The following is a 12,285-nucleotide window of genomic DNA, read 5'->3' on the forward strand; positions in this document are numbered from 1 at the left end:
CATACACATAATCATGGAATTTGTCAATCCTGTGAGGAGGCCCAGACATTCCTTTTCAATCTGAGCGTATCGTTGCTCAGTAGGTGTTATGGCTCTGGATGCATATGCGACTGGGGCCCAGGAAGAGGATTCATCCCGCTGGAGGAGTACTGCCTCAATGCCAGCCTGGCTCGCGTTGGTGGAGATCTTCATCTCCTTGGCGGGGTCGAAAAACGCCAGTACCGGGGCCTTGGTGAGTTTCACCCTGAGCTCACGCCACTCTCGCTCATGAGCGGGGAGCCACTGAAAGTCCGTAGTTTTTTTTAAACGAAATTGCGGAGTGCTGTGGTGTGTGATGCAAGGTTGGGGATAAACTTCCCAAGGAAGTTGACCATCCCGAGGAAGCGGAGGACCGCCTTCTTTTCCTCTGGGGTCTTCATGGCGTTGACCGCCGACACCTTGTCTGCATCTGGTTGCACACCGAACTGCAAAATATGGTCACCAAGGAACTTTATTTCGGCTTGACTGAACGAGCATTTGGCTGTATTGAGTCAGAAGCCATGCTCGTGGATCCTGTGGAACACTCTCTTGAGGCGATCGATGTACTCCTGAGGAGTTGTGGACCTGATAATGATATCATCGACGTACACTCGCTCCCCCTCGATGCCCTCCATCATTTGCTCCATTATTCGGTGGAACACCTCCGAGGCGGAGATGATGCCAAAGGGCATCCGGTTGTAATAGTAGCGACCGAACGGGGTGTTAAATGTGCCCAGATTTTGACTGGACGGTTCCAGATGCATTTGCCAAAACCCCTTGGAGGCATCCAGCTTCGTGAAAAACTTGGCGTGAGCCATTTCACTGGTGAGCTCTTCTCGTTGAGGTATAGGGTAGTGTTCCCTCATGATGTTACTGTTCAAATCTTTGGGGTCGATACAAATGCGAAGTTCCCCTGACTGTTTTTTGACATAAACCATGGAGCTAACCAAGTCCGTGGGTTCCGTGACCTTAGAAATGACGCCCTGGTCCTGGAGGTCTTGCAGCTGCTGCTTGAGGCGGTCCTTATGGGGTGCCGGCACCCGACGAGGTGCATGAACCACAGGTGTGGCATTCGGCTTCAGTAGTATCTTCTATCGGTAAGGGAGTGTGCCCATACCTTCGAAGACGCTGTGGTATTATGCTACGATGTCATCGAATTGGGTTTGGAGGTTGACATCTGGCGAGGCCGTTGTCTCAGCAGACGACATGGTGTGAACCCGCTGCACAAGATTCAAGATTTTGCAGGCCTGAGCACCGAGCAAGGAAGCTGTTGGTTCCTACAATTTCAAAACGCAGGGATGCTTTTGAAAAAAGATGGGATACCACAAGCTGGCATGAGCCACTGGCAGCAATGGCATTGCCATTGTAGTCGAGGAGCTGGCAGGCCGGTGGAAGAATGCTTGGCTTGACGCGGATGGTGTCAAGGTCAGACTTTCAAATGAGGTTCGCTGAAGTGCCGGTGTCCAGCCTGAAGCGTATGCGAGCGTTGTTGACCGTAAGGGTGGCACACCACTTGTCGTCCGGATCAATGCTCATCACTGGGAGTTGTTTCACTTTCTTGGCTGAAAGCATTGTATGCTTGGTGATGATGCCCACCCGGAATGGGATGTGAGTCTGCAACGGGTTGCTGTACTGACCGGACGTTCCTGCGCTGCGGCTGGGATCGCTGTTTGTTGGGTAGTTGAGCAGATCTGCACAGGGCTGCGTAGTGGCCAAGCTTGCCACACTGGAGACAGCGTCGAGATTTCGCGGGACATTGCCGCTTTAAATGGGCGGAGCCACAGTCGTTGGACGTCATGGCTCCGTGCGCCACCGCGCATGCGCGGTGCGGTCGAACGATGTGCCTACCTGTGCAGTTCGGTCATCGGCCTTGCCGTCCCCTTGGTCGTGGCGCGCATCGCAGGAGCCCGGGAAAAGTGCGCAAAATGGCCGCCCTCATCCAGACTCAGGCCCTGGAGCTGTTTTACGGCCTGCACCCGCTCTGCATCGTGGGGGCCTTGCTGCGCCGTCTCTGCCGCCTTGATATGGGAGTACCGGTTGTTAGTGTGCTCGTGTGGGATGCAGGTCTCGATGGCGATGGTAAGGGTGAGCTGCTTAACTTTAAGGAGCTGCTGGCGAAGGGGATCGGAGTGGACCCCGAAAACGATCTGGTCGCGGATCATGGAGTCGGAAGTGGAGCCATAGTTGCAGGACTGCGCGAGGATACGGAGATGGGTTAAGAAGGACTGAAAAGGTTCATCCTTATCCTGAAGCCTCTGCTGGAACACATAGCGTTCAAAACTCTCGTTGACTTCGATGTCACAGTGGCTGTTGAACTTCAGCAGGACTGTTTTAAACTTTGGCTTGTCCTCGCCTTCAGCAAAGGTGAAGGAGTTAAAGATGTGGATAGCATTGTCTCCGGCTGTAGAGAGGAAGAGAGCGATCTTCCTGGCATCCGATGCAGCTTCGAGGTCGGTGGCTTCAAGATACAGCTGGAACTTTTACTTGAAATCTTCCAGTTTGCACTGAGGTTGCCGGCGATGCGGAGCTGCGGGGGAGGGCAGACGTTGTCCATGTTACCGGATGGCTGATCGCTGGTCAAAGGCAGAGTATCTCAAGGTAGGTCCATCAAACTCGAGCATGACTCACTGGTACCATGATGTGTTGGGTATGCTGGGTCTGTGAGGACTGCGTTTACTGCAGCAGTGAGAGAGACAGGCTTCCAACACTTGAAGAAATGCAACTCAATTTTATTGAACTCTTGACTATCATACATACTTTAACTGTAGGTTGACACTATGCTGACTTGTCTGGAGACCTGAGGCTAACCTGACCAGACTATCTTACTCCCACATGGTGTGTGTTCTAGTTGTTGGTCACGGGCTCTGACTGTCTCAGAGGCTGGATCCCAAGAGAGCGGGAGCGGGAAAACTAGTGCCCTCTGACTTTATAGTGGTCGTGTCCTGTCTGGTGATTGGCTGCTGTGTTCTGTGTGTTCATTGGTCATCCTGTGTGCCAATCACTGCCTGTCTGTGCACCATCATATACCTGTGTGTATATTATGACACAAGGCTGACCATCACCTCTCCTGACCATCTGACTACCCCTCTAAAATAACATGACTAGCCCGTGACCTGACCCAACCATCCCGATATGCCTCCCCTACCTGTCACCCAACTAACCTGTCGCCCTACCTACCTGCCACCCTACACCTCCACCCTATCATCCTGCTTGTTGTGATATAGCTTTGCGAGAGAATATAGTAATGAGTAAGTAGCCAGGTTCTAAACCTTTTTGCTAGTGTTATAACCCACAAGTGTCTTATGGGGTGTAAATAATAACTTAGCAAGAGGGGGAGGGGGGGGGTGGGTGCGGGGGACCTCTAAACAATGTATGATGTGGAGATGGCGGCGTTGGACTGGGGTGAGCGCAATAAGAAGTCTTACAACACCAGGTTAAAGTCCAACAGTTTTATTTCGGAGCACTGCTCCTTCCTCACTGCCCTTTCAAGGCGATACTTTGAATGTGAGCATTTGCAGGTAATTAAGTCTTTACAGATCCAGAGAGAGGGGTATTCCCAGATTAAAGAGGTGTGAATTGTCTCAAGCCAGGGCAGTTGGTAGGATTTTGCAAGCCCAGGCCAGTTGGTGCAATGCGACATGAATCCAAGGTCCCAGTTGAGGCCGTACTCGTGTGCGGATTCATAAAGACTTAATTACCTGCAAATGCTCGCATTCAAAGTATCATCTTGCATCTTTGACTTTGTCTACATATGTACGTATGTTTCTGGAATCTACCTCTTCATTCACCTGAGGAAGGAGCAGTGCTCCGAAAGCTAGTGATTTGAAGCAAAACTGTTGGACTTTAACCTGGTGTTGTAAAACTTCTTGCAATGTATAGTTGGATGAGATATAAAGCCGGCCAGTTAGGCACCGGCAAGGCAGATCCAGTTGGGATCTTATAGACCGTGTGGATTACAAAATTGTAAAGTATGATGATCTTGCTATGTGTAACTTCTAATTTTGACTGTATGCTTTAATATTTGGAAATTACAGAAAACTCCATTTGGGGAAAATTATGATGTGGAGATGCCACGTTGGACTGGGGTGGGCACAGTAAGAAGTCTTACAATACCAATTTAAAGTCCAACAGGTTTGTTTGGAATCATTAGCTTTCGGTGCGCAGCTCCTTCATCAGGTGAGTGAACCTTCAATCTCCTGATAAAGGAGCAGTGCTCCGAAAGCTAGTGATTCCAAACAAACCTGTTGGACTTTAACCTGGTGTTGTAAGACTTCTTACTTGGGAAATTAGTGATGGAGCTGCAGGAGACATGGAACTTGTATTTAGATAGAGAGCATGTATTTAATTATAAGCAAGTGAGACAAGAATGGAGACCCAAAGAGATTTAGGGATTCGTGTACACTGAAATGTAGTAGTCAAGTACATAAGGAATGTTAACTATTATGACTAGAGGGCGAGATTATTAGGAGAGGAAGTTGAAAAAACCAAAATGTAATATATATTTTTATATCTATGTAAACAGATATTATATAAACTTGGCTTGTATTTCCCCTGGAGAATAAATGATTTTGTAGCTGATTTAATTAAAGCTTTTCGAATTTTCAAAGGAATTAGTAACATTTATTGCCCACCCCCAAGTGGGCTTGAATGGCTTGCTGGGCCATTTCAAAGGGCATTTAAGAGTCAGCTACATTACTGTGGGTCTGGAGTCATATGTTGCCCAGACCAGGTAAGGGCAGGAGATTTCCTTCCCTAAAGGAATTGTTTTACAACAATTGACAATGATTTCATGGTCATCATTAGATTTTTAATTCCAAATTTTAATTCAATTCAAATTTCATCATCTGCCACGGTGGGATTCTACCTGATTATTGGTGAAGTGACAATACCACTGCACAACTGCCTCACCGTAAACCAATCTGCTAGTGGGAAAGTCTAAGACAAGGAGTAATGACGTTAACATGAGAGCCAGTCCACTCAGAAGAGAAGTTCGGAAACATCATGTAAAGGATGATGTAAGTGTGGAACTTTGTCCTACAAAGATTAATAGATGCTCTCTCGATTAATAATTTTCAAACCAAGAATATGGTTCAATTCCCGTACCGGCCTCCCAAAGGCACCGGAATGTGGCGACTAGGGGCTTTACACAGTACCTTCATTGAAGCCAACTTGTGACAATAAGCAATTATTATTATTATTATGGGGCTAAGGAAGGTTGGTGAAGGGTGGAATAGGCTCAAAGTGCTGAATGGCCTACTCCTGTTCCTATGTTCCTAATTAATACTAATAAATTGATTTCTGCAAAAACTTCCAGATGGTGAGAGTTTGGTTCCTTGATAAGAAGTACAAGGCTGTTAAGCATCATACAATTGTTTTATGATAATACAATGGTCCATGAAACTGAGAAAAATATTTTTTTTAATCTTCAGAAAATAGAATGTAACGTGTTACAAAAATTTCTAACATTGAACTTGAATGATTTTGGTTTAGTATCACCAAGTCCACATGCAAATCACGTTGCTTGTTTAAAGGAGCTTTGAAGGAATAATTTATTTGAATTACTACAAAAACATGAAGTGCACCTTTATTTTCATTGTACTTGATTTGAATTTCACAGCTTGTCCAGACAGAAGGAAAAGATGTCCCTGATCACTCTAGCAACTACAACGGTTCTTTAGACCACCCACACAAACAACATCTGGACTCTATAATTAATTTTCCCAATGGAGCAAAGCCAGATGAAAGTAATATAGATGATGTGGAACTCCTCCCCAAATGCAGGTAACGTTTCAGATAAATGTTGCTGATTTTAAATATGGAGAATTTTCTTTTGGTTTTAGCGGCATATTATACATATAGAAGGTATTTTGAATACCGCAAGCTGTGCAAGTGAATAAAAACACACACCAGATTTCTTGTTTGGAAAGGTATTGCACTTGACGGCAATGAGCTTTGTTGGGCCAATTGGCATTTTCTCATTTCTGACTGGCTGATCTCAATCTCACCTGAGAATGGAAAATGAAATGTCAATTGGAAATGGACTAATAAAGTTGCTGATTAATAGTTTTGGCTGGTTGGCTGATCAAATTGCATCACAAATGAAAAACATTTAACTCTAAGGCAAGAGCAACAGGAAATACATTTAGAACAATGGAAACTTGTGTATTGTTTGCAGATTTGTGATATTGCCAATAACAGCAGACAGTGGAAACACTCTTGTAGTGATCTAATTTGACACATTACGAGCAGAAATATCATTTTGTCTTTTGGTACAAAACCAGATAGGGAATTCTTTATTAATCCAAATAGGCTAACAAATAAAGGAGCTGATTCTAATTTATATAAGCAGTATTATCAAACAATATGTTCATCCATGCTGGATAACTTTAGATATTAATTCTTGTCCAATGAATTATATCCCAAGTGTTTTGGAGTATGTACCAGCATTTATTAAATTGTTTGTTCTCTGGAAATGTCCTGAGGGTCCTACTTTTTCACAATGCTACATTCTGAACACATAGCTTTTTCTGCTTTCATTAAATGTGAATCTCAGCAACCTCAAGATGTTATTAAAATGGTGCTAAATTCTTAGTCTGCTAAAATAATGTGTTTAAGAAACTGAAATCTCACATCAAAAAGGCCAAATATGTATGTTAAAAATTCCACCAAAAAGTTTTGTATTCTAAAATAATTATTTAAAATTATGATAATGTTTGGTTGAGTTGCTGACACCAGTCCCTGCTTCGACAAGCAACTCACCCATTTTATGAACTTGAATATCAGTTCGCATGCAACAGAATGGATTTAAGTCCCTGGAGATAGGTTGTAGGGACATTCTGGCGTGGACAAGTCGTGTGCTCCCTGTGTCCCACATACTTTTGGTTTCTGAAGAATTGTAATACAATTTCAGCCAAACTCTATTTTAGACTGCAGCCAGGGATATCAGAATAATAGCTCGATCCAATTTTGGTCCTGATTATGATTGCAGCTCACTTTCTTTTTAAATGTATTTTATTACAAACATCTATCAAAACAAATTACAGTGAATAAACACCCCGGGAAACATACTTCCCAACAATCAGCTATACAGTCTGTACAGATTTTTCCCCTTTTTCCACCCCCTTCCCTTGCGACGAACATCCCCTCAAACACGGTCACAAACATCCTCCACCTTTCCTCAAACCCCCCTGAAGAGCCCCTTAACTCATACTTTATCTTCTCTAATCGCAGGTAATCGTATAGGTCACCCAACCAAGTCGCTACCCCCAGTGGCGATGCCGACCGCCACTCCAGCAAAATCTGCCACCGTGCAATCAGAGAGGCAAAGGCCATGACATCGGCCTTCCTCCTCTCCATGAGCTCTGGCTTCTCTGAAACCCCAAATATTGCCACCAAAGGATCCGGGTGCACCTCCTCCTCCACTATCCTGGCTAAGACCGCAAACACTCACGCCCAGAATCTTCCCAATTTTTCACAACCCCAAAATATGTGCGCGTGATTCGCTGTACCCTGCCTAACTCACTCATTCTCGCCCGAGTCATATGCACTCTGTGCACCACCTTAAATTGTATCAGGCTCATCCTTGCACAAGAGGAGGTCCGGTTTATCCTACGCAGTGCTCACACCATACTCCCCAATTGATCTCTCCTCACAATGCAGCTTCTCATTTCTCCTTGATTTCACCACCTGCTCGCCTCCCTGCTTCCCCAGCCACTTGTATGTATCCCCAATTCTTCCCTCCCCATTCACATCTGGAAGCAGCAGTCACTCCAACAGGGTGTATCCCGGCAACCTAGGGAACTCCGTCCAGACCTTTCGAGCAAAGTCTCTAAACTGCAGATACCTGAACTCACTACCCCGCGGCAGCTCTACCCTCTCCCTTAGCTCCTCCAAACTGGCGAACCCTTCCTCCAAATACAGATCCCTCACCTTGACCAGCCCCACTTCCCTCCACCTCCTGTATACACTATCCATCCTCCCCCCGGCTCAAACCCATGATTCTCACACAGTGGTGTTAGCACCGACATCCCTTCCACCCTAAAATGCCTCCTCGACTATCTTCACTGTGGACTGCACCACTGGGCTCCCTGAATACCTACTCAGAGCCATTGGCAATGCTGCCGTCACCATCGCCCTCAAACTAGACCCCTTACAAGATTCCTCCTCCATCCAAACCCACTCTACCCCTTCTCCTTCCCACCATCGCCGCATCTGGTCCGCATTCGCGCCCAGTAATAATGAAGCAAGCGCGGCAATGCCGAAAAAATGCCTTTGGTATAAAGATTGGGAGAGCTGAAAGATGAACAAGAACCTCGGCAGAATATTCATTTTCACCGCTTGGACCCTCTCTTCCAGTGTTAAGTGCAGTGTATCCCACCTCTTAAGATCCTCCCTAGCCTCCTCCACGAGCTTCATTAAGTTCCACTTATGGAGCCCCGTCCATTCCCTCGCTACCTGAATCCCCAAATACCTAAACCTATCCCTCGCTCCCATAAATGGCATCACCCCTAAATTAGCCCGCTGTCCCAGCTCACTCACAGGGAATACCTCGCTTATCCCTACATTCAGCTTGTACCCTGAGAACCCACCAAACCTCTCTAACAGGCCCATAATCCTTCCCATACTCTCCAATGGATCCGAAACATACTGCAAGAGGTCATCGGCATAGAGCGACACCCGATGCTCCCTCCATCCCCTCATAATCCCTCGCCACTCTGCCGACCCTCTGAGAGCCATTGCAATGGCTCTATGGCCAGCACAAACCACAGTGGTGATAGCGGGCACCCCTGCCTTATACCCCTGTGTAAGTCAAAGCTTCTGAGCTCATATCATTCGTCCTCACCCTCGTCCTTGGTGCCACATACAGCAACCATACCCATGCCATAAATCTTGGCACAAACCGTCTCAAAACGTCGAACAAGTAGCGCCACTCCACCCGATCAAACGCCTTCTCCGTGTCCATGGACACCGCCATCTCTGGTACCAGAGTCCCCGACGGATTCATCACCACATTCAACAGCCGTCTTATATTATTCGCGAGCTGCTTGCTCTTCACGAAGGCTGTTTAATCTTCTGTCACCACCCTGGGGACACATTCCTCCCCACCAACAACTTAGCCAATACTTTCACATCCGTGTTCAATAGTGATATGGGCCTATACGACCCACATTCCACCGGGTCCTTCCCCTTTTTCGGGATTAGTGTGATTACTGCCTGTGTCATCGTCTCCGGCAACTCCCCCTTCTCCAGTGCTTCATTAAACACTCCAACAAATGTAGTGCCAGGTTCGTCACAATTTCCTTATAAAATTCCGGTAGGTACCCATCCGATTGCAGCTCACGTTTGTGGAAATTTTGTCCAGATATACTCCTCCATACCTTTATATAGTCCTTCAGAACTAAGCATTTTGCACATCATAACCAGTTACATGCTCTGTACCATAGATCCAGTGCATAATGTTCATGATCCTTTACAAATACATTTTTCTTAGCAAGAAAAAAAAGTATTCACTTGATCAAATTAAGTATTTGTTTTGTTTTTTTATTTATGAGTGTTGTTCTAAGTCAAGTCAGTGCAAATAGGTAGATTGGAAACTCAGCACATATCTTCATTAAGCTTATTCATTGGCAAAATTGCAATGTTACAAGCTGAATAGGGGAATAATTCAAATTTAAGTTAAACTCTGTGATTGGTTCTCGTGTGTCCTATGTAGCACTTTGAACTGAATTAGACCCAACTGGGCACATGAGGACATGGGGTTGACCCAATATAGAGCCTCTCTGCAAACCTCGCTTGTGAGTGTAGAACCCGTTTCACACTCCCATTTCGCACTCACCCTGTTCTTTAGGAGGGATCGGATGAGAGAATGTGGCCATATAGATCTGAGAGACCCCTGCCCAACCAAGCTGAGGATATAATCCTCTCCAGCATGGTGGAAGGTGGAGCCAAGGAAAGGATGGGAAAGCTCTATGGGTAAAATCACGAACACGAAAGGAGTGGAAAAGACTAGTTGCTCAGCTGAAATTTTTCCACAAAGTCACTAAAACTGTCAAACCTAACCTCCATGAACAGATTACAAAAGTGTGAGACTCCCTACAATTTGCACAAGTTAAAAGGTTGAGTCCAGCCCTGGAGCTAAATAAAGGTGGTTGTTACATATAGGGGCCAGTGAAGACAAGGACATGAATTTAAAATGTTGTCGGAACTGTCTCCAGATTTTAAGGGAAGAGACCACCATCAGATTCAAGGAAAATATTGCTGGAGAAAAAGACAAAGCCACAGTAACTATCCTAGGAGAGTGGATGTAGTGCAAGAGCAAGCCTCCATTTGGTCCCAGGTTGAACTGGAATTGCTGAGCCACAATAAGATTTTTTGGATATTGGCTGCCCAGTAATAAAGCAATAAATTTGGGAGGCTGTTCCTTTCCTCTGGAGTAGAAAGTTGTGGATTCTGGGATTCTTGCCCACTCAGATAAAGGCGGATATCAATTTGTTAACCTTGGTAAAAAGGATTTGGGCAGGAAAATGGAGAGGCATTGAACGAAAAAGAAAAATTTAGGCACTATTTCACTTTTATTATTTGAATCCTGTCAGCCAAAGATAGAGAAAGTTTGTTCCATCTCTGTCGATCCATTCTAATTTTTGATCAGGCTGAAATAATTTAATTTGTGGAGTGAGGTTCAATTGTGGGCTACCCTGACCTCCCCAAGTAACAAAAGCTTGTAATGGGATCATCGTCCAGGGGAGGTGACCGGAAAACATTCACTTTTACCTAGATTTAATTTATAGCCAGAGAAGGAGCCAAAAGTATTAAGAGTCTTCATTAAGCCATTGATGGAGGGAATTGGGTCTGCAATATATAAACGTAGGTCATCTGCATAAAGAGATACCCTGTACTCAACCCCGTCCCAATTAATACCCCTCCATTGCTTGGAAGATCTCAGGGCAGTGAAGAGAAGCTCTATGTCCGGGGTGAATAAAAATGGAGAGAGTGGGCAGCGCTGCCTTGTTCTCTATTCAAGCAAAAATAGTCATAGACATCAACATAGAATTTACAGTGCAGAAGGAGGTCATTCGGCCCATCGAGTCTGCACTAGTTCTTGGAAAGAGCACCCTACCCAAGCCCACCTCCACCCTGTCTCCATAACCCAGTAACCCCACCCAACACGAAGGGCAATTTTGGACACTAAGAGTAATTTAGCATGGCCAATCCACCTAACCTGCACATCTTTGGACTGTGGAAGGAAACCAGAGCACCCGGAAGAAACCCACGCACACACGGGGAGAACGTGCAGACTCTGCACAGGCAGTGACCCAAGCCGGGAATCAAACCTGGGACTCTGGAGCTGTGAAGCAATTGTGATAACCACTATGCTACTGTGCTGCCCCCACTATGCTACGTGCTGCCCGTCTCAATATAAAGTGTTCATGTGAACACTGTCGGTAAGAGTATTATATAGCAAATGGAACCATGAGACGAAATTTTGGCCAAATCCAAATTTCCAAAAGAATCTCAAACAAATTGTCCCAGTCAACCTTATCACATGACTTCTCTGCATCTAGAGATACTCTTACACCTTTTCTGGTCTAGAGATACTCATACCTTCTCTGCGTCTAGAGATACTCGTATGCCTGCTCTTCATCTCGAGATACTCATACCTGCTCTGCATCTACAGATACTCGCATACCTTCTCTATATCTAGAGATACCCATATACCTTCTCTGCGTCTAGAGATACTCATACCTTCTCTGCGTCTAGAGGTACTCGCATACCTTCTCTGCGTCTAGAGATATTCACATACCTTCTCTGCACCTAGAGATACTATCACCTCTGGCTCAGGTGCAGGAGAGGGAGAAAGTATCATTCAAACAGCAATATATATTAGCTGATAACAGCTGTCCTTTTCAAAACCTGTTTGGTCTTCTGAAATTATGTTGGAAGGCAAGCTTCCAACCAGAGCGCTAGAACCATAGTGAGCATCTTAACATATGCGTTTAAAAGTGAGATGGGCTGGTATTAACTGCACTCGGTCAGGTAAGGGTTGGAGGCAATGAACCGTGAAACAGGGAGTCGTTGAACATCTATATTAGCAAGGGTGTAAGTTATTCCAAAATTTCTTATAAAACTTAATCGGAAAGCCGTCCGGGCCAGAGGCCTTACCAGCCTGCATCAGCCCAATGCATTTTAAAATCTTGTCAGAGCGCAATGGGGAGTCCAACTCGTAACTCTCAACTGTTTCCACAGATGGGATGGGCAGGTTGTCCAGGA

At 45.5% G+C, this 12,285-nt stretch overlaps 1 protein-coding gene across 1 annotated transcript in view; it reads left to right on the forward strand.

The window, feature by feature from the left end:
* LOC119972613 (ATP-binding cassette sub-family C member 9-like) overlaps positions 1-12,285 on the forward strand; it is a 317,550-nt gene that overhangs the window by 180,461 nt on the left and 124,804 nt on the right. Inside the window, 1 exon segment of the mRNA XM_038809604.1 lies at positions 5,636-5,799. Within this exon segment, the coding sequence (XP_038665532.1) occupies positions 5,636-5,799 (164 nt within the window).

Source organism: Scyliorhinus canicula, chromosome 10, assembly GCF_902713615.1.
Source record: "Scyliorhinus canicula chromosome 10, sScyCan1.1, whole genome shotgun sequence".
In the NCBI taxonomy this organism is placed as follows: Eukaryota; Metazoa; Chordata; class Chondrichthyes; order Carcharhiniformes; family Scyliorhinidae; genus Scyliorhinus; species Scyliorhinus canicula.